Consider the following 21,458-nt stretch of genomic DNA (forward strand, 5'->3'; position numbering starts at 1 on the left):
AGGGTGGTGGATCTCTGGAATTCTCTGCCTGTTGAAGTGGTGGAGGCTGCCTCGCTCAATATTTTTAAGACGCGGGTTGATAAGTTTTTGATAAGCGAGGGGATTAAGGGTTATGGGGAGAGGGCGGGAATGTGGAACTGAGCCACGACAGATCAGCCATGATCTTATTGAATGGCGGGGCAGGCTCGAGGGGCTAGATGGCCTACTCCTGCTCCTATTTCTTATGTTCTTATGTTCTTATGTCTCTTAAATGTTGCTAATGTGCCTGTTTCCACCATCTCCTCTGGCAGAGCATTCCAGGCACTCATCACTCTCTGAGCGAAAAACTCCCCCCAAAATATCTCCCTTAAACTTTCTCCCCCTCACCGTGAACCTGTCCCCCCTTGTAATTGACACTTCCGCCTTGCAAAAAAGCCTCTGACTATCCACTTTGTATATGCCATTCATAATTGTGAAGACCTCTATCATGTCTCCTCTCAGTCTCCATCTTTCCAGTGAAAATAATCCTAGTTAATTCAACCTCTCCTCACAGTCAACACCCTCGCGACCTTCTGGCAACATCCTTATGAACCTTCTTTGCGCTCTCTCCAAAGCTTCCATGTCCTTCTGGTAGTGGGGTGACCAGTACTGCACACAATACTCCAAATGCGACCTAACCAAGGTTGTATATAGATGCAACATGATTTCCCAACTCTTGTAATCAGTGCTCCAGCCGATGAAGGGAAAGTATGCCATATGTCTTCTTAATCTCCTTGACCACCTGTGTTGCCACTTGCAGTGAACTGTGAACCTGCATGTCCAGGTCTCTCTGTATGTTAATGTCCCTAAGGGGCTCTACCATTTACAGTATAATTCATGCCTAAACCTGATTCTCCAAAATGCATCACCTCGCATTTGTCCGGATTAAAATCCATCTGCCATTTCTGTACACAAGTCTCCAATCTATCTATATTTTGTTGTATCCTCTGACAATCCCCAGCACTGTCAGCAACTCCACCAATCTTTGAGTCGTCCATAAATTTATGAATAAGACCACCCACATTTTCCTCCAGATCATTTATATACCAACTGCAGAGGTCCCAGCGCTGATCCCTGTGGAATACTACAAGCTACAGATCTCCATTCTTTAAAATTACACACTTCCACTTTAGTCTGTGCGAATGTTGCTGATTTGTTTTCCACAGACTGAGAGAAACACGTTTCCTAGTGGTTGTTCTGGTCAAAAAAAGAGCAAAATGAGGTTAACTGGGAAGATCCTCCAGTGAATCAGCATTAAAGTGATGGCAGAATCTCTTCCCTCTGGGCTATAAAATTCCATCATTCCAGAAAATTTCATTGTCCTAAAAATTAAATGTTTCAAATTCCATCACCCACCCACTGCCCCCCAAAAAATTGCTTCGAAACAACCAAGAAGAGTACAACACAGGAACAGACGCTTCGGCCTTCCAAACCTCTGCCAATCATGAAGCCTCAAATAAATTTAAAAAAATCTTCTGCCCTTACTCAATCCATATCCCTCTAATCCCTCCCTATTCATGTACCCATCCAGATGTCTCTTAAATGTTGCTAATGTGCCTGCTTCCACCATCTCCTCTGGCAGCGCATTCCAGGCACGCACCACTCTCTGAGCGAAAAACTCCCCCCAAATATCTCCCTTTAACTTTCTCCCCCTCACCGTGAACCTGTCCCCCCTTGTAATTGACACTTCCGCCTTGCAAAAAAGCCTCTCACTATCCACCCTGTCTGTGCCGCTCATAATTGTGTAGACCTCTATCAGATCTCCTCTCAGTCTCCATCTTTCCAGTGAGCTTTTTCTGTTTGCCACACATTCGATGGGGCAGTTTTCATTATTCATGTAAATCACTTCACCATCAACCCAATCTCAGCAGGTCTGGCAGCATCTGTGGAGAGAGGAGCAGAGTTAATATTGAGTGGAATATGATTCTATTTTGGAACAGTGTGGGATGATGTTATTGGAAGTTTCTTACTCACTGAACAGATATCTCACCATTGTTATATTGCACCAGACAATGTTGCTGTCCCAGTGACCAGTCAATTCATAACATTCTTACTTCGAAGATTTTACTCAGCATTACAGATATACTGAGGAAATTTAATGAAACCAGCTCCATTTGAGCTGTATCTAATCATCATGAAGTTGATCAGTGAAACTCTAGTTGATTGCTCCAGCTAACGTGCCTTGTCTGTGCGGTGCTGCTACAATAGGTCAGAGTGTAAAGAGGAGATTAATGTTTCAAACATGAAGCTGCCTCATTCCCTTCAAATCATTCTGTATTTCTTCCAGTTTGCTCAGTTTCATTATCTGGAATGTGATTCGCTGGGGGCTCTTTACCCTCCTGGTGATTTGTGTTATTTCGGTCACATGGTGCACGAGAAAATCTCAGGTGAGGATTATGGACTTTACAACAATCATTCTGCAAGTTCTCCATCAATTATTTAAAACAACATTGATCACAGATATTGTAAAGAGAAGGTTGCATTGAAATCAATGTCCACAGGGGGAAACAAAGCCATCGGCACCACTGGTGGCTTTTTTAAAAGAGATGTGAGGGGGAGGTTTTTCACACAGAGGGCGGTGAATGCACAGCCAGAGGAGGTGGTGGAAGCAGACTCTATAACAACATTCAAAAGGCATCTGGATAGATCCATGAAATGGCAGTGAATAGAGGGATATGGACCATGTAGAGGCAAGAACATATTAGATTAGAGAGGTATCTGTACCAGCACAGACTTGGTGGCCTGTTCCTATATTGTTCTTTGTTCTGCCGTATTACTCGGAACGAATGCCACGGTGTCACGTTGGCAGGACAGGCTGTGACCGAGCCCACCCTGACAGCAACTTAGTTTCCTAAAGATTGAAACACTATTTTTAAAGTCTGGCCAGATTTATAAATGTTAAGATGGTACTGCAATCCCCACATTCACCACCCTCCCACCTCAAACACCATGTAATACCTCCACCCCACTGTCCCCCCACTCCCAACACTGCTCCCGGCATTGCTTGGCAACTTCCCTAGTATTTCCCCCAGCCAAGTTGTAATAAGAACATAAGAACATAAGAAATAGGAACAGGAATAGGCCATCTAGCCCTTCGAGCCTGCCCCGCCATCCAACAAGGTCATGGCTGATCTGAAGTGGATCAGTTCCACTTACCCGCCTGCTCCCCATAACACTTAATTCCCCTGTCTATCAGAAACCTATCTACCGGTGACTTAAAAGATATTCAGCAAGGCAGCCTCCACCACTTCAATGGGCAGAGAATTCCAGAGATTCACCACCCTTTCAGTGAAGAAGTTCCTCCTCAACTCCGATCTAAACTGCGGCCCCACCCCATTATTTTGAGGCTGTGCCCTCTAGTTCTTTCTAAACGCGAATGTTATTTGCCACATGTCAGGCCAATCCTGGATGTTGTCTCGATCTTGCTGCAATTGGACATTGAGGCTTCAGTATGTGAAGAGTCACAAATCATATTAAACATTGTGCAGTCAACAGTAAACATCTCCATTTCTGACCTCATGTTGGAAGGAAGGGCATTGCTGAAGATTGTTGGGCTGAGAATCCTTTGTAACTCGTGTCGTGATGTCCTGGAGCTGAGATGGCTGAACTCCAACCATAACAACCACCTTCCTTTCTGCCAGGTATCACTCCAACCAGTGGAGGGCTTTCCCCTGAGTCCCATTCACTCCGATTTTGTTCAGGCTCCTTAATACCACACTCAGTCAATTGCTGCCTTGATGTCCAGGGCAGTCACTCTCACCTCCTCTGGCATTCAGCTCTTTTATCCATGTTCTAACCAAGGCTATAATAGGGCCTGGAGCTGAGTGTCCCTGGCTGAACCCAAACTGAGTCTCCATGAGCAGGTTATTGCTGAGTAAATGCCTCTTGGTGGCACTGTTGATGACCCCTTCCATCAGTTTACTGATTATTGAGATTAGACTGTTGGGCAGTAACTGGCCAGGTTGGATCTGTCCTCCTTTTTGTAGAGACCTATTTGAGCAATTTTCCACATTGCCAGGTAGATGCCAGTGTTGTCGCTGTACTGGAAGAGCTTGCCTAGAGGTGCGGCAAGTTCTGGAGCAGAAGCCTTCACTAATATTGCCAGAGAATTCATCACAGCCAGAGGGAAACATCAGTCACCCATGAGAAAGTAATGTTACATGTCTTCATGAGGGATACAAATGACAGTTCTTTTACAATGGATGATCAATGTGATCTCGAAACTGCCCCAAGCTTTGCCTCAATCTGTTGCCACTTCCAGAATTCTGTTCAAGACTGAAATGTCAATTGATGCATCGTTCTCCCAGTCTCAATGAATCCGACGATTTTCTTTTCCAGTCACTCAATGAATCCGATTCTCACTGTTGGAAAATGAAGATTCCAGGATTCCATCTACATCAACGGAATTTTGCATCCTGGTCAAATACTCATTCCTCATCCAGCTTTCAACATTTCTTTTGCCAAATCTACAAAATAAAATGTTTTTTGTCATTTCATGATTCAAACCAAAACTTTAGTGGCTGTGACCTTCAAGTTGCATATCTACATCTGGACAATAACTGATCTGTTTGCTGACCTAATGCCTAGAATTCTCGTTTCATATTCTTAACTTAATCTCTCTCAATTTAAAGATGAGCACATTCTGGAAGAAATAGACACCATGATTTTTGCAGTTACTGGAAACAATTCACTCCAATGATAAGTTCCACATTGAATGTTCCTGGATAACAATAGGATGGGAGACACACTGGGTTAAATAAACAGTTGTTTTCTCAAGATGGCACCGGAGTGAGGTGACTTCTTGCAAGCTGTGCCCAGCATACTTTCTAATTCTATCTTTTACTCTCGTTCTATGCTTTAAAACTTTGTTCTAACTCTTTTAAATTATGACTGCAACATTACATTCTGCACTTTCCCCTTTCCTTCTCGATGAATGGTATACTTTGTCTGTATTGCACTCAAGAAAATAAACTTTTCACTGTATACCAATACCTGTGACAACAATAAATCAAATCAAATCAAGAATGTATTTCCCTTTACTTCAGAAAGCTGAATTTCTCTTAATTTCATTCTGTTATGATTTTATCTTTATTTTAGCAAACGCAATCTACACTGTGAAAGTTTTCCTGTTTCCGAATGTTTACAAGTTCAGGTTCAAGCCTGAAGCCTAATCCCCTGTCTGAGCTCCACCTCTCTTGTTCCCCCTCCCCACACTGTCTCTGTGCTGTGGGACAGCTGCTCCAGCTGCTCGACAACAGCCAGTCCTGGATGATCCAAAATTACAACCCAACATTGTGAACAGTGAAACCATTGTCTTTGTCCCCCACAAGAAACACCTTTGACTCCATCTATCTCCCTGTCCAATCGCGTCCTCATCCACACTGTCGGTACCTCCTCACTCGGCTATTCCAATGCCTGGGCATCTCCCACCCTGCATTAAATTCAACCCATCCAAATCCCTCTGCCAGTTTTACTGGGATAAAGGCTCTATATAAATGCAAGTTTTGTCATTGAATTCCACTCCACCCAGAAGGAAATAAAATAAATTCAGGATAAATCTGCCCTCAACTGGTAGGAACTGTTTTTTAAGGAGTTGCTGCTTGATTTTATTGGAGCTTGCCAAATAACTGGTGATTCTACTGAACACATCAGAAATCCAATTAGAGACTCCCTGTCGCTGAGCGACCTACAGCCAGACTCGTCTCAAAAGATCTGATCTTTTCTGATCACAGAAGCTAAAAAGACTCAGGCCTGGTTAGTTCTTGGATGGGAGACTGCCTGGGAATACCAGGTACAGTCGGCTACACAAAAAGATGTCCCAGTCGGTGCCAGTAATTTTCACCTGTCTTCACTTGGAAACAGGGCACCTGTTGTCAATTGGACTCGGATTCAGGGAGGGGCCAATACCAGGACTGGGATATTGAGTGTGGAATGGAGTCTGACAGGTTCAGGAGTGAATTTGGCCTCTCTCCCTCAGACTCACAGTGTGCAGGTTACAAGATGTCTCCCTCCCTCAGTCTGTCACTAAACCCGAGAAGATTATTTGGTGACAAACGCCACTCGCTTTCAGGGCATTGCTCCTTTGTCAGGTGAGTGGGGAATTGACCTGACGAAGGGGCAAAGCCCCGAAAGCTCGTGGTGTTTGCGACCAAATAAACCTGTTGGACTTTAACCTGGTGTTGTGAGATTTCTGACTGTGTTTACCCCAGTCCAACTCCGGCATCTCCACATCATGACTAAACCCGAGACTCAGACTATTACTGGTAGTACAGTGTGAGTGGGGCTGATACAGGAGCTCCTGCCTTGATGTCTCTCTGTGTGGGGGTTGATGTATCTGGGGTTGAATTCCCAGCATCCCTCTCTCTTTACAGCACCAACTTCCCCCATATCCCCACCACCCTCCCCCACCAGCACCACCCCACCCCTCACTGTATTGTAACAGAGAGGTCAGTTCCTTTCTCCATATGGAACAGATTGCTGTTCGAGACCTGATTTTCTTATTGGTTTCAATGGTTGAAAAGGTTTTGTTTGATATAGAATGCTGCCAGTGAATGTTCCATCGTAAGTGAACAGAAACTCAGTTTAACCACAATTTATTTCCTCCTCAAATAAGTTGATGTTTGATGACCAGCAGCTGAACTCTGAAAAATATATTTTGAAGCTCATTACACCTCATGGTGGTTTAACCACGAGAAAAATGTGTTGCTGGTCTCAAGGTTGATGTGTGACAGAGATGTGTGAATACACAATAGCTGTTAGGTACTAAATGAAGGGTTGTGGTTGCAATTGGGGGAAGGTGATCTGCATTGTTACAGGGCTTGTTAGAGGCAAACATCATGGTCACTGATCCATTTTTGGACTCCACGTGATCCAGATGGAGAAACAGTGAACAGGTGTACAGGCTTCATTGGAACCGCACCATGAGTCACTTACCCCAGAGGGAAGCGCTACTGAGCTGGATGAAGTCTTATGAATCATAGTCAAAAGCAAAGGCCAAAGCTGAATGAAAATGGATGGATTGATCTCCATCGATTACCAAAATTGCTGAAACCTTCATCGGTTAATCTGTGCCGGGAAATGAGGCTGTATTCCTGCAGCTCGGAACATTGATGGTCCTTTCCGGAATTGGGTGGCAGTTTCCTCAGGACTCATCGGTATGTTCATCAACTGCGCACCATTCCACACTGAGCCAGGCAAGGATAAAATGTTGGCTGAGCATGGATTTTATGATCAGAGTGTTGTCTCTCACAGCCTGGCATTAAAGTAAGGGGTGAGACTGCCCCAAACTGGCTGCTTTACCACTCACCCATTCAATGCCCTTTGGGATTGAGGCCCCCTTCAGGATGGAAGTCCCAGTTCTGGGAATGGGCTGCCAATCAAATGGCCCATCGTTCACACCCCATGATGCATCGGTAAGTTCCAGACTGTGATGTTTTCAGCAATAACACTCACAAGCCAATCACAATCCTCATTGGGGAAATAATAATTACCCTGTTAATTAGTACATTTAATTAGTCACATTTTTTGGGCAGTGCATTCAGACACCCACCAATCTCTGTGTGAAGAGGTTTTTTTTGTCTAATCCTTCTACAAATTCCCTCAAATCTATGCCCCAGGGAACTGATGTCTCGGCTGGGGGAGGTGATGGCCTAATGCTGGAATTTTAATCCAGAAACTCAGCTCATGTTCTGTGGATCCAGGTTCGAATCCCACGATGGCAGATGGTGGAGTTTGGATTCAATAAAAATAATCTTGAATTAAGAGTCTATTGATGACCATGGGACAATTATCGATTGTCGGAAAAACCCATCCGGTTCACTAATATCCTTCAGGAAGGGAAATTTTCCATGCTTACCTGGTCTAGCCTAAATGTGACTCCACAATCACAGCAATGTTGTTGACTCTCAACTGCCCTCCAAGGGCAACTAGGAATGGGCAATCAATGCTGGCCAGGCAGCGACGCCCATGGCCCATCAATGAATAAAAAGTAACAGGCCTTTTCCTATCCACCTTATCTCGGCCTCTCATAGTTTGATACATCACAATTAGATCATCCCTCAGCCTGTTCTCTTCTAAGGAAAACAACATTCGACCATCTAAACTTGTCTCGTAGCTGGAATTTTCCCTGCCTACATTTTTGTAAACCTCCTCTCTGCTCACTTCAGAACTATTCAGTCCTTCCTGTAACGTGGTGTCCAGAACTGTACACAAAACTCCAGCTGTGGCCTAACCAGTGTTTTGTCCAATTCCAGCATTACACCAAATAAAGGAAAGCATTCACCGATCTCTAATTCTCCAACACTGCCCGTACACTCTCGCCTTCCACTGATTTGACCCTGTTTTTACTTTTCATTGCTGTAGCCAGTCATTTTTGATACATTGATCTTTGAACTTAGTAATTTTGTCTTTCTAAATTTTAGGGTTTTTTAGTCCTGCTTTATTTTTGTCCTTTTACGTAATGGTTCCAAACCTAAGTGTATTAAACTCACTATCACCAGAATGGCCCCCACTGCTACTTCATCCGCTCACTCAAATTAATTTCCTGAGACAAAATCTATACCCTCCTCCTCTCATTGGGCTTGTTACTGCTGGCTAAAAAACTTCTCCTGAATTCAGTTCAAGAATGTTGTGCCCCTGTGTTGCTCACATTGTTCATATTCCAGTTGATAATCGGGGTGATTGAAGCCCGAACTGTTCTTGCCCGATTGTTTTTGCATTCAGAAATGTTCCTGCATATTTGCTGATCTAAATCCTTTCCACTACTTGGGGGGTTTATTCTGGAGGTACATAAAGGATGGAGTTCACTGAGAGCTCAGGCCACCATCAATACTGTTAATAAACAGGATATTGTGGGCAGTGCCGGCTGTGACACTCAGCTGCCCATCAACAGTCTTCAGCCCCGGCCCACGGAGCACAGTTCCTGGGAAGGTAAAGCCCTGCCTCAGGCTATTCGATATGTCCTGGGTGGGTAACTGAACCGTTCCTGAGCAAATGGGACTGAAGTCCTCCCAGGCAGGAATCGTACAGCAGGAGTTTGTCTTGCAATTGTTGGTCTCAGGGGAAGAGACAATTAAAAAGTTGCTCAGTGCCAGCCTGCACAGATATGGTTTTGACCACAGAACCTGTCACTTTACAGGATGTTGAACCATTTGCTCAGATATTCATTGAGTTGTAAATGAACTGTGAATTAGCAGGTGCACCTGTGAATCTACTTCACACATTCAGCGCTCTGTGGGAAGGGGCAATGATGAATCTTCTTGTCAAACTCTTGCATCATTTTATACATTTTCTATTCCAGCTCAGGAGTTTCCAACCAGGGGGCTCCTGAGAATGTTTCAGGGGGCCCACTGTTAAAAAGCAGACACAATTTGCCTCATTTATCGAATACAGGATTGTGTTGGTGAACAAGGAGAAGCTGATTAAACTGTCACTCAGATTAATCCATTTATATTTGGGTGGCACAGTGGCGTAGTGGTTAGCACTGCTGCCTCATAGGACCAGAGACTCGGGTTCAGTTCCCGGATTCGGAGTCTGTCTGTGTGGAGTTTACACTTACTTCCCGTGTCTGCGTGGGTTTCCTCCGGGTGCTCTGGTTTTCTCCCATAGTCCGAAAGACGTGCTGGTTAGGCCATGCTAAATTCTCCCTCAGTGTACCCCAACAGGTGCCAGAGTATGGAGACAAAGGGATTTTCACAGTAACTTCATTGCAGTGTTAATGTAAGCCGACTTGTGACACTAATAAATAAACTTTAAACTTTTACAATCTTTCTCCATGTCAACTTTCTACATTTACTACAACACGTCAGACACAGAACATCGGGAATTACGGATATGGAGGGAATCTCATTGAAATAACTGTTCAATCTCCTGAATATGAAGAAAGTTGCAACGAGAGTCTCCAATCCCAGTGTCTTTGTGGAATCGATATTAAACAGAATGTGATTGAAGCACAGCTCCGTACAAAAAACAGGATTTGAATTCCAAACTCTATTGCTGACACTTGGTCTCTGTTGAACCAACTGCAGAGAGTTCAGGTGCTTGTTGACAGAGCCAAGGGCAATGGATCCCCAAATGTATCCAAATGTTCCAGTGGAGTTTATCCAGAGTATCAGGGACATTTCCCAGTACGGTTCACTGCGATATTCTCGCTGGTTCAGACTCCAGGTGATGTCTCCAGTGACCCAATCTCCTCACATGTCACAGGGTTGCCTTCAGCCAGGAGCTGGGGGAGCTGCCTTCAGCAGAGTGGAATCATAGAATCATAGAAACCCTACAGTACAGAAAGAGGCCATTTGGTCCATCAAGTCTGCACCAACCACAATCCCACCCAGGCCCTACCCCGAGATCTCTACCTATTTACCAACTGATCCCTCGATCCTACAAATCTCGGGACACTCAGGGCAATTTTTTGCATGGCCAATCAACCTAACCTGCACATCCATACGCTCTGACTTTTTAACACCTTGTTTCCAGAATTTTACATTCTTTCAACAATAATTACTTCTTCTGCTAAATGAAACTGACAGAACTTCAGGTTCTGAGGAGCCAGATTTTGCAAAATGACTGACTGTGGTTTCATGACCCCATTTCCTGCTGTCTTCTTCTTCATTTAATTTTCTGATACAATTTATTTTTGACACTCATTTCAGCGTTGTGAGACACAGGAGCTGGGGGACTGACGACAAGCACTGATCTGATCTCCAACAGAACCATGTGGATTTTGATTCTCCTCATTTCCTCTCTGCCCGGTGAGTAACAGCCAGAGCTGGACAGTCAGATAATCAGTGTTAGTTTAACTCGAGTCTGCCGGTTATACAAATATATGAGAGAGAGAGAGAGAGAGATGTTTAAACATTTGGAGACCTGTAAAAGCACAAAAGGAGGTTTCTCCTTGCAGTGGGTAGAGTCTCTGGAGCAGATTCTCCCACCTCGCTCGCAGCCGGGATTTTCCCATCCCACTGCAGCGAACGGAGATTTGTCTGAGCTTCTGATTCCCCGTCCTCTCTGGCAGCCGCAGTGGGACATGAACAGCCTGAGGATTCTGGTCTTCCGGCTCCTGCTCTTTATGGGAATGGAAGATGGGATGGAACAGGTTAATGGTCAACCTGCAAAATTCTTCCAATACAGTGAAGGCGAGAGGGAGAGATACTCAATCAGCCATGTCTTGATGTGGAGTGGTGTCCCTTATGCTACAGTCTCTGCATTCAGGCTGGTGAACACAGTAAGAAGTCTGACAACACTGTGCTGTTATATGCTCTGTCTGAGGCCAGAACTCTCCATTCTCCTGACGAAGGGGCAAACCCCGAAACCTTGTGAGTTTACTATCAAATAAATCGGTTGGACTTAAACCTGGTGTGATCAGACTTCTTACTGAGTTTACCCCAGTCCAACGCCAGCATCTCCAAATTCAGGCTGGTGACCAGTTCTCTGAAGAACAAGCTATTGGGAACAGAAATACACATTTGCTGAGTCTGCTTCATCTTTTTATAGATTTGGGAAGTCGTTTGTATTTAAAGGATGAAAATACTCAGCAAATATAAATTGCTAACATTTGTGAGATTTTGTACAGTAACTCCTTGTGATTATATTATCGCACCATGGAAATATTTAGCAACTAAGCAAAACAGCAACATTCATTGTGAATGGGAATTTGAGGACAATTTAGTTTTTCAAAATTTAGATGAGTCACATTTTTAAAATGAAAGGCCTTTTTTATTTTGTTTTTGCTTTTTATGCACATTTTAGTATTTTTTTAAATGTAACCTGATGTCCAATATATATTGAAGGCTGCAGCATTGAGAACCCCACGTCTCAGGTTTGTACATGTTTAAAATAGGGGCAGCATGATGGCACAGTGGTTTGCACTGCTGTTTCACAGCATCAGGGACCCAGGTTTCATTCCAGGCTTGGGTGACTGTGCAGAGTCCGCATGTTCTCCCCGTGTCGGCGCGGGTTTCCTCAGGGTGCTCTGGTTTTCTCCCACACTCCAAAAGATGTGCTGGTTAGATGCATTGGCCGTACTAAATTCTCCCTCAGTGTACCCAAACAGGCGCCAGGGTGTCAAGCCAAGGGGATTTTCACAGTAGCTTCATTGCAGTGCTAATGTAAGCCGACTTGTGACGAGGAAATAAACTTCAGAGTTGATGAGATGTTATTTTATGAAGCTCTGTCAATGTCACTGTTCCTCACTGACAGATGGTTGATTTATATTACTTTTCTCATAAGTAACCTTTTTCTTCTCATTGTTTAACTTTCAATCACTGGATTTTACTTACTTGTGCTGCCCATTTTAACATGACAAGATTACGCTTCAGTGAGGTTTTGGTTAATGACCTCGATGCCGTTAATGGTGAAATATAATTTCAAACAAACACCGTTACACTCCCAATCCCAGCTACACTCAGCCTCTCTGTTAACTCATCTTTAATTTTTCCCGGATCTTTTATCTCATATCCTCATATTTTCACTCAAGTTTTTTAATTATTTTGGAATCCCCATCCTGTCATTTATTGTAAACTCTTTCTGAAATGTCAACCACATTGCTGTGGATCTGGAGTCACATATAGGCCAGAGCGGGTAAGGAAGGCAGATTCCCTTCCCTTAAGGGCATTAGTGAATCAGATGAGTGTTTCCAACAATCGGCAATGGTTTCATGGTCATCAGAAGATTCTTCATTCCAGATATTTTATTTATTGAATTTAAGTTCCAACATTTGCTGTGGTGGGATTCGAACCCAGGTCTCCAGATCATTGGCAGAGTTACTGGATTAATTGCCGAGCGATAATACCACGAGGCCATTGCCTCCCCTTAAGTATGAGTATGAAAGTAAGCTTGCAGCAAACATAATAACTGAGTGTGAAAGTTTCTATAGGTACGTAAAGAGAAAGAGATTGACAAAAACAAATGTAGGCCCTTACAGTCAGAAACAGGAGAGTTCATAATGGGGAATAAAGAAACGGCTGATGAATTAAATTTGTAGTTTCCTTCAGTTTTCATAAAGGAAGATATGAATAATGTAATTGAAGTATGGAGAGAAACGTGCTTAAGTGAGAAACTGAAGGAAATCAGCATTTGTAGAGAAATGGTTTTGAGAAAATTGATGGGATTGAAGGTGAGTAAATCTCCAGGTCCTGATCATCTTCATCCCAAAATACTTAAAGAAGTGGCCCAGGAAATAGTAGATCCATTAGCGAGCATTTTCCAGAATTCTTTAGACTCTGGACTGGTTCCTACAGATTGGAGGATAGTTAATGTAAGCCCGCAGTTCACAAAGGGAGGTAAAGACAAAACAGGGAACTATAGACCAGTGAGACTAACGTCGGTCGAGGGGAAGTTGCTCGCGACGATTATCAAGAATTTAGGAACTCGGCATTTGGAAGGCAGTGGTATCAGACAAAGTCAGCATGGATTTACAGAAGCTAAATCATGCTTGATTACACTATTAGAATTCTTTGAGGATGTAACTGGTAGATTTGATTGAGGAGAACCAGTGGATGTGGTTTATATGAGGGGAGACTAAGTCAGTTAGGGTTATATTCACTGGAATTTAGAAGGATGCAGGGGGATCTCATAGAAACTTATAAAATACTAACAGGATTAGAAAAGGTAAATTCACCAAGAATGTTCCCAATGGTGGGGGGGTCCTGAACTAGGGGGTCATAGTTTAAGGGGTAAACTTTTTAGAACTGAAGTGAGGAGAAATTTCTTCACCCAGAGGGCGGTGAATGTGGAATTCACTCCCACAGAATGTAATTGAGGCTGAAACGTTTCAAGAAGAAATTAGATATAGTTCTTGGGGCTAAAGAGGTCAAAGGGATGTAGGGGGAAGAGGGGATCAGGATATTGAATTCAATGATCAGCCATGATCAAAATGAATGGTGGAGCAGGCTCGAAGGGCCGAATGGCCTACTCCTGTTTCTAGTTTCTAAGTTCCTTCGGTCCTGCTCAGTGATCAGTCTCCAAATTTCTGAATCTTCCCTGACCAAACCTCAATCTCTTTCCTTTCTATGTTTGTCAGCAAGGTTCTCATCATCTCCAATTCCTCCTGCAGTACAGGTTGCAGCAACAACGTTGAGAAGATGGAAATTCTGCTGAAACCTCACACAACACCACACTTCCAGTTTTCCACACTCCCTTCATCCCCCTCTCACCCTCCCCAGACCTCTCACCACCCCCAAACCCCACCCCACGGCAAACAAAAAGGACTCTGTTTCCCCGAGTTGACCCAAACCACCCCCTGATTTCCACTCACCTCCCCAGGAGGCATTTAAATCCCGACAGACCTCCAGCCATTCCCCTAGGCCACCCATCACCAAGGCCTGCAAAGATAACTCCCTGACATCCGCAGCCCACCCACGATCCAAATATCCCTCCTTGCCAGCATCAAATTCATGTCTAACCCCCAACGCACCCACTGGCAACGTCCCAAAATTCTCAGGTCTGTACAAGGGTCTAAAAGTTAAAGTTTATTTATTAATCAAAAGCAAGGCTTACATTAACACTGCAATGAAGTTACTGTGAAAGGTCTATAGTCACCACACTCCGGCACCTGTTCAGGTCAATGCATCTAACCAGCACGTCTTTCAGAATGTGGGAGGAAACCAGAGCACCTGGAGGAAACCACGCAGACACGGGGAGAACGAGTAAACTCCACACGGATAGTGACCCACGCCGGGAATCGAACCCAGGTCCCTGGCTCTCTGAGACAGCAATGCTAATCACTGTGCTGCCCCATGTCTATTTCTGTGTGAAAAATCTTTTGATGAAGTCACACACTGAGTGAAACCCCACAGTGTGAGGCAGAACCTCAATTTCCAGCTCCCCTCCGCTCTCCCAGCTCCTACCTGTGAGTCAAGAAAATACCCCAAAATGTTTCAAAAGTAAACCATTGATTGTGAAATAATTTGGGACATTCTGAGATTGTGAAAAATCTCTATTTAATGATTATGTTAATCTGCATGGTGTTTAACTCATAAGAATGTAGGTATTTGAATGAAGCAATTATTTCCTGTTCAATTTCTGAAATGTTGTCTCCTCAGTTTCAGGTGCATTGTGGGCAGAACAGAAAGTAACAGGAATTGTGGGAAGAGCGATCACAATAAATTGTCACTATGATGCAGTGTACAAGTCACATATTAAATATTGGTGTAGCAGCAGGGCTCGCCAGTGTAAGGTTGTACGAAAGATAAATTGGCGAAAGGGCAGAATATCAATCAGAGATGACAAGACACGAGGAGTATTTATTGTCACTATGAAGGATCTTCGCGCAGAAGATGCAGGATGGTACAGCTGTGGGATTGAAAGAGCTGGGCGTCTCATTCCACTGTGTGCTGTCGAGCTTCAAATAATTCATGGTACGTTTCTCAGTGATTATCTTTATTCACCTCGACTGAAATGTTCGATTCATGTTTTATCCATGGGGAAACATAGACAGCTCCGATATCCCCAGCAGTGCAGAGTCTGGCAGCTAGAAGCAGTCGTTGGGGAAACTGACTTACGTCATATAAATCCAATGTCGGGAGCTCGCATTCAGGAAAAAAGTAAAATTCAGACAATGACAACACTTTCGTGGTCATCAGGTGATTCTATATCCCAGTTACTTTTTATTGAATTTGAATTCGGCTACCTGCCATGGCAGGATTCAAACCCAAATCCCCAGAACACTCACTGAGTTTCCAAACAGTCCAGCAATAATACCACTGGGCCATCACCTCCCCTATAGAATCCCTCCAAAGAATTGACCAAGATCCAGAGGCTTCCTGATATAATGGGTGACTCAAGATACTGAGGTCAGCCGAACAGAGTCCAACTTTACAAGTGAATTAACCTGGAGTTGTCACATTGTTTGGATGGTAAAAGCAGCCTCTTTATTAACTGTTGAGACATTGGCCTCGATTTTCATTCCGGAGGCAGGTCGGGAAAATTTGGAAAATTCCCAACTCAACCTGCCCGCCTCGGGAGAAACTGCGCACAAATGACGAGATCGTCATTGCTGCGGGGGACAGGGGTGGGGGGTGTTGGTTGTGGACTGGATACAGGCCAGTCGGCACAAGAAGATATGCACGGAGAGTCAAAGTTAAAAAAAAAGTTTATTTATTAGTCACAAGTAGGCTTACATTAACACTGTAATGAAGTTTCTGTGAAAATCCAGCACCAAGTCACCCACACTGAGCAAGAACTTAGCATGGCCAATGCGCCGAACTAGGACATCACTTGGACTGTCAGAAGAATCCAGAGCACCCGGAGGAAATCCATGCAGACACGGGGAGAACATGCAAACTCCACACGGACAGTGACCCAAACCAGGAATCGAACCCAGGCCCCTGGCGTGGTGAGGCAGCAGTGCGAACAACTGTGCCATGCAGTGTGGTGACAGACTGTTCAAAATGTCCCCCTCATGTCATGGGATTTTGTCCCAGGAAACACCAAGGGCCCTCCATCCGTCATCCCTCACAGCCCACAAAAGATGTGGATGGATGGGAAGGGCTTGGCTGGAAGGGGCTTTGGGGGCATCGGGATTGGGCAAAAGGGCAGATCCGAGCTCTGACTGGGTGTGGGTAAAGGAGCATTTGCTTCATGAGAGGACATGGAGGGTGGCAAAGTGGACGAGGACATTTTTTTAAACTTTGCTTCACTTAAAACAACTCGGTGAAAATCCCACTCACTATCCCAAGCAAACCTCCAGATCAGAGTCAAAATCATCGCTATTTTCACAGGGCCTTCTTGAGATTTGTTCATGGGTAATGTTTTGATTTTAAGAACCTCTATTTTGATTTTTGGGTGGTGATTTTTCATTCTCATTTACTCCTTTACTCAGTGATGGAATTGTCAGATTAGATTCTGAATTCATGTTCGTTTTTAGAGTTTCTTCCTTGCGCGAGTGTGTGTTGGCATCATTGAAACATTCAATTTTAACTCGAAAGAAAAGATAATACTTGATCATTTATTGTAAATAAATCTCCCATTCTTGATTTCCAAACTGAAGATTCTCGATACTCGCCACAGGTAACTGATTAGGAATGATTCTCAGATGTGCAGCCCCTGGACAGGGGGAAGGGAGGAGGTGAAAGTCATCATAAATCCTCATAGAATCCCTACAGTACAGAAGGAGCCCATTTGGCCCGTTGCGTCTGTAACAACCACAATCCCACCTCCTATCCCTGTAGCCCCACACATTTACCTTGCGAATCCCCTGACACTATGGTCAATTTAGCATGGCCAATAAACCTAACCTTTGGATCGTGGGAGGAAAACGCAGCACCCGGGGGAAACCCAGGCAAGACGTGGAGAGAATGTGCAAATTCCAGACAGACGGTGATCCAAGGCCAGAATCAAACCGGGGATCCCTGGCACTGTGGAGAAGCAGTGCTAACCCATGCAGGTGTTGTAACTCCTGCTCCTGAATGGGAAGATGCTTCCTCTATGTTGCTAAAATTAAACATATTGTAGAAAGGTTCTGTCTGCTGTGCGGTTTGACAGTGCGACAGGTTGACTGACTGACAATCTATTTTCACTGTCCAAGATCAGTTTATGTTTCTGCTGTCTGTCTATCTATGTGCTGCATCTCTCTTTGGAAATCTGGTTTGAAGATGTAACATTTGACAGTGCTTATAGCAAATCCCCTGATTGTTACAAGAAAAAAGCTGGAAAATCTCAGCAAGTCTGACAGTATGTGGAGAGAGAATAGTGCCAATGTTTCGAGTCGAGATGACCTTTGGTCAGAGCTGGCTCAAGGTCATCTAGGCTCGAAATGTTGGCTTTACTCTTGTTCCACAGATGCTGTCAGACCTGCAGAGATTTTCTAGCATTTTTCTGTTTTTGTTTCAGATTTCAGCATCTGCAATATTTTGCATTTATCTCCTGATTATCCCAGCACCAAAAAAAACTTGCTAATATTCTATGTCAAACGAAATACTTTTGGATTAAAAAATAGGTCTGTTGCAATCAGCAAAGTAGATTGAACCCATTCTGTCCTGTCGAAATTAAGTTAACTGGAAGCTGATGGTCTCTGGTTTTGAGTTTTATTAATTTTATTGAAGAACTGCCCATTTCAGAAGGTGCTTAGAGATTTCGTAAATAGATGTGGAGTTTTTATTGTATAGGAAGGCGAAGCAATAAAAGCTCATACAATTCTGATCATCATTGACTTACATTCAAAACCCATTGGCTGCCTCACTACCCCAGCAGTTATCAGCCCAGAGCAGGGCCCTATATATTGTTCGAGAGCATTAAGCAGCAACAACCAATAGTTATTAAGAATAACTATAGTGAACAATGTAAACCCGGACAAACCTATCATAAAATTTCACTCGACATATGTGATAAGTGACTGAGTTTGCAACACCTGTTTCCTGTGCTGTTCACCACCCTTTTTCCAACCCACAGCCGAAGATATGTACTTCCTCATCACAATGGAGAGAGTTCCAGACACATAGGGCGCGATCTTACCGCCATGTTCCCACTGCAGCGGGATGGGAAAATCCTACTGGTGTGAGCAGTCAGAAAATTCCGGCCATTGTTCCGTTCCAGGAAGACACGACTCACGTCTCATCAGAAAGTTAGACAAATACTAATGGTATGGGTTTGCTGTGACCACATGAGTAAGGGTGGATGTACGACCCTCTTTTTCTCACACAATTGATTGTAACAGCTTTGGAAATTTAAAAGGATGAATGTGCCAATTTGGTTTAAGAACTTTAACTGTTTACATGCTGATTGCAAAGAACTCAGTCAGAAATATTTCCTTCAGTTTCTACAGGAAACATTTTCCATTCTGTTGAAATTAAGTTTCCTGGAAATTGATGGTCTTTGGTTTTGAGTTTTAATAACTTTATTGGAAAACTGCCCATTTCAGCAGATTTACTAAATAAGTACAAATTTTTTATTGTACAGGAAAGTGCAGCAATAAAAACTCACACAATTCTGATCATCATTGACTTACATTCAAAAGTAACTGCGTGGACAGTCAACACGAGGAAGAAATTTCCCAATGGGGCCTCATAAGATCTCATTGCCATGCCAACTGGGGTTTTCAGTTAGCAATGCAGACAGGCCACATTGTCCGGTCAGGATTAGGGTCAGGCAGCTGTGGGATTTTCAAGGATAAAGTAAACTCACCCGGGCTTGCCCCTCACTGTCTCCATTCTCAGATCAGCAACTCCCACCTCAGCCAGGTGAGACCCTCCATCACCAGGACCCCACCCACTCTCCCTGATTGGATAATGAGCTCAGTCCCTGGCCTTTAATTGGCTGGAGCATTGGAGATAGCAATGGGCATTCCTAAAGTGCAGCGTGTGGTGTCTGGGCCCAGACTCTCTCCCGTGTCCCGATCACAAACCCTGATTAAGTGTTTTCTTTATTCATTCACGGGACTTGGGCATCGCCGGCTGGCCAGCATTTATTGCCCATCCCTCGTTGCCCTTGAGAAGGTGGTGGTGAGCTGCCTTCTTGAATCACTGCAGTCCACGTGCTGTGGGTTGATCCACAATGCCACAAGGGAGGTAATTCCAGGATTTTGACCCAGCGACTGCGGAGGAACGGTGATATATTTCCAAGTCAGGATGGTGAGTGGCTTGCAGGTGGTGGTGTCCCCATGTATCTGCTGCCCTTGTTCTTCTAGATGGAAGCAGTCATGGGTTTGGAAGATGCTGTCTAAGGATCTTTGATGAATTGCTGATCTTGTAGATGGTAAACAATGCTGCTACTGAGTGTCGGTGGTGGAGGGGATGGATGTTTGTGGGTTTGGTGCCAATCAAGCAGGCTGGTTTGTCCTGGATCAATTGCGTTGGCATCCACCCCATGGAGGAGTCAATGTCAGGTTCCAACAAGGCCAACCACGCCTGAGATTCTGAAGAGCAGCGAATAGGAGAGTATTTGATTTTTAGATGTTCAGTCAGTATCTAAATGTTTGTTTCTTCTCCACAGAGCCCGTGTCTGTTCCTGAACTTAGATTTTTATCACCACCAAATGCCTCAAGTTCTGGAGGCTCAGTGTCCGTCTCCTGTGAGTCTGTCCAGGGATCACTTCCCATTCAGTACGCATGGTATGAAAAGACCCCGTCTGAAGATTCAAAGATCTCTGACACCAGTAAACTGGATCTACATTGTCAAAACTTCACACAGCAACATCATCAATATTACTGCACAGCCTCAAATAACCAGGGAAACAAATCCAGTGAAATGGTTAATGTGTCAGTGATCAACAGAACAGGGAAGAACTACAATTATGAGATACAAATAAAAAGTATTGGTAAGTGTGACTGTAAACAAACCATTTGGTGATTGAATTTTTGAAGAAATGTTTATCTCATAAGAGTTTCCGGCCATAACGGGATTTGCGCCCACAGTGGACAGGCCCAAATATTCCCCCATCCCCAACCCCTACCCCCACCTCCACAATGCTGAACTCTTGTGTCTGGATGGTGAATGATGTCAGAGACAAAAGAACAAAGGGAGAAATTAGGAGCATGTAACTAACGCAAATCGATATGGCATGTGTAGTGCCTAACTCAAATAAGGTGACAAACAAGTTCAATAATACTTTACGAAAGAGGAGCGAAGAAAGTAAATTAATGAGTGTCTGAGGAAAGGACAATGAAATGAGATTAACTGGGAAGATCCTCCAGTGAATCAGCAGTAAAGTGATGGCAGAATCTCTTCGCTCTGGGCTATAAAATTCCATCACTCCAGAAAATTTCATTGTCCTAAAAATGAAATGTTTCAAATTCCATCACCCACCCCCCAAAAAAAAATGCTTAAAAACAACCAAGAAGAGTACAACACAGGAACAGACCCTTTGGCCTTCCAAACCCCTGCCAATCATGATGCCTCAAATAAATTTTAAAAAATCTTCTGCCCTTACTCAATCCATATCCCTCTAATCCCTCCCTATTCATGTACCCATCCAGATGTCTCTTAAATGTTGCTAATGTGCCTGCTTCCACCATCTCCTCTGGCAGCGCATTCCAGGCACTCATCACTCTCTGAGCGAAAAACTCCCCCCAAATATCTCCCTTAAATTATCTCCCCCTCACCGTGAACCTGTCCCCCCTTGTAATTGACACTTCCGTCTTGCAAAAAAGCCTCTCACTATCCACCCTGTCTGTGCCGCTCATAATTGTGTAGACCTCTATCAGATCTCCTCTCAGTCTCCATCTTTCCAGTGAAAATAATTCTAGTTTATTCAACCCTGTTAGCGCGAGTATACGAAACGACCACTACGGACTCAGGGTGAAGTTCAGTAACGGCACAGCTTTATTTTCTTTCACGTCAACGGAGAAGCGCAGTCAGGACATACAATCGGACTGTCCCGAAAGCGCTCTAAAGATTCCCCCACAACGGGCTACAGTTATACCTGAACTTCGGTGTCGTACACAATTCAAATGCTAATCCATTAATTACAGTATTTGACTTCAGCCATCCTGTCTCGATGTTTTCGAGTGT

General features: G+C 44.0%; 1 protein-coding gene across 1 annotated transcript in view; it reads left to right on the plus strand.

Moving 5' to 3' along the window:
* LOC145357150 (titin-like) overlaps positions 1-21,458 on the plus strand; it is a 182,327-nt gene that overhangs the window by 151,483 nt on the left and 9,386 nt on the right. The window contains exons 17-19 of the mRNA XM_080210307.1: positions 10,683-10,766; positions 15,057-15,371; positions 19,942-20,265. Of these exons, the coding sequence (XP_080066433.1) occupies positions 10,683-10,766; positions 15,057-15,371; positions 19,942-20,265 (723 nt within the window). The remainder of the gene's footprint in view (positions 1-10,682; positions 10,767-15,056; positions 15,372-19,941; positions 20,266-21,458) is intronic.

Source organism: Carcharhinus amblyrhynchos, chromosome 22 (assembly GCF_965287045.1).
Source record: "Carcharhinus amblyrhynchos chromosome 22, sCarAmb.v2.hapA, whole genome shotgun sequence".
NCBI classification, from domain to species: Eukaryota; Metazoa; Chordata; class Chondrichthyes; order Carcharhiniformes; family Carcharhinidae; genus Carcharhinus; species Carcharhinus amblyrhynchos.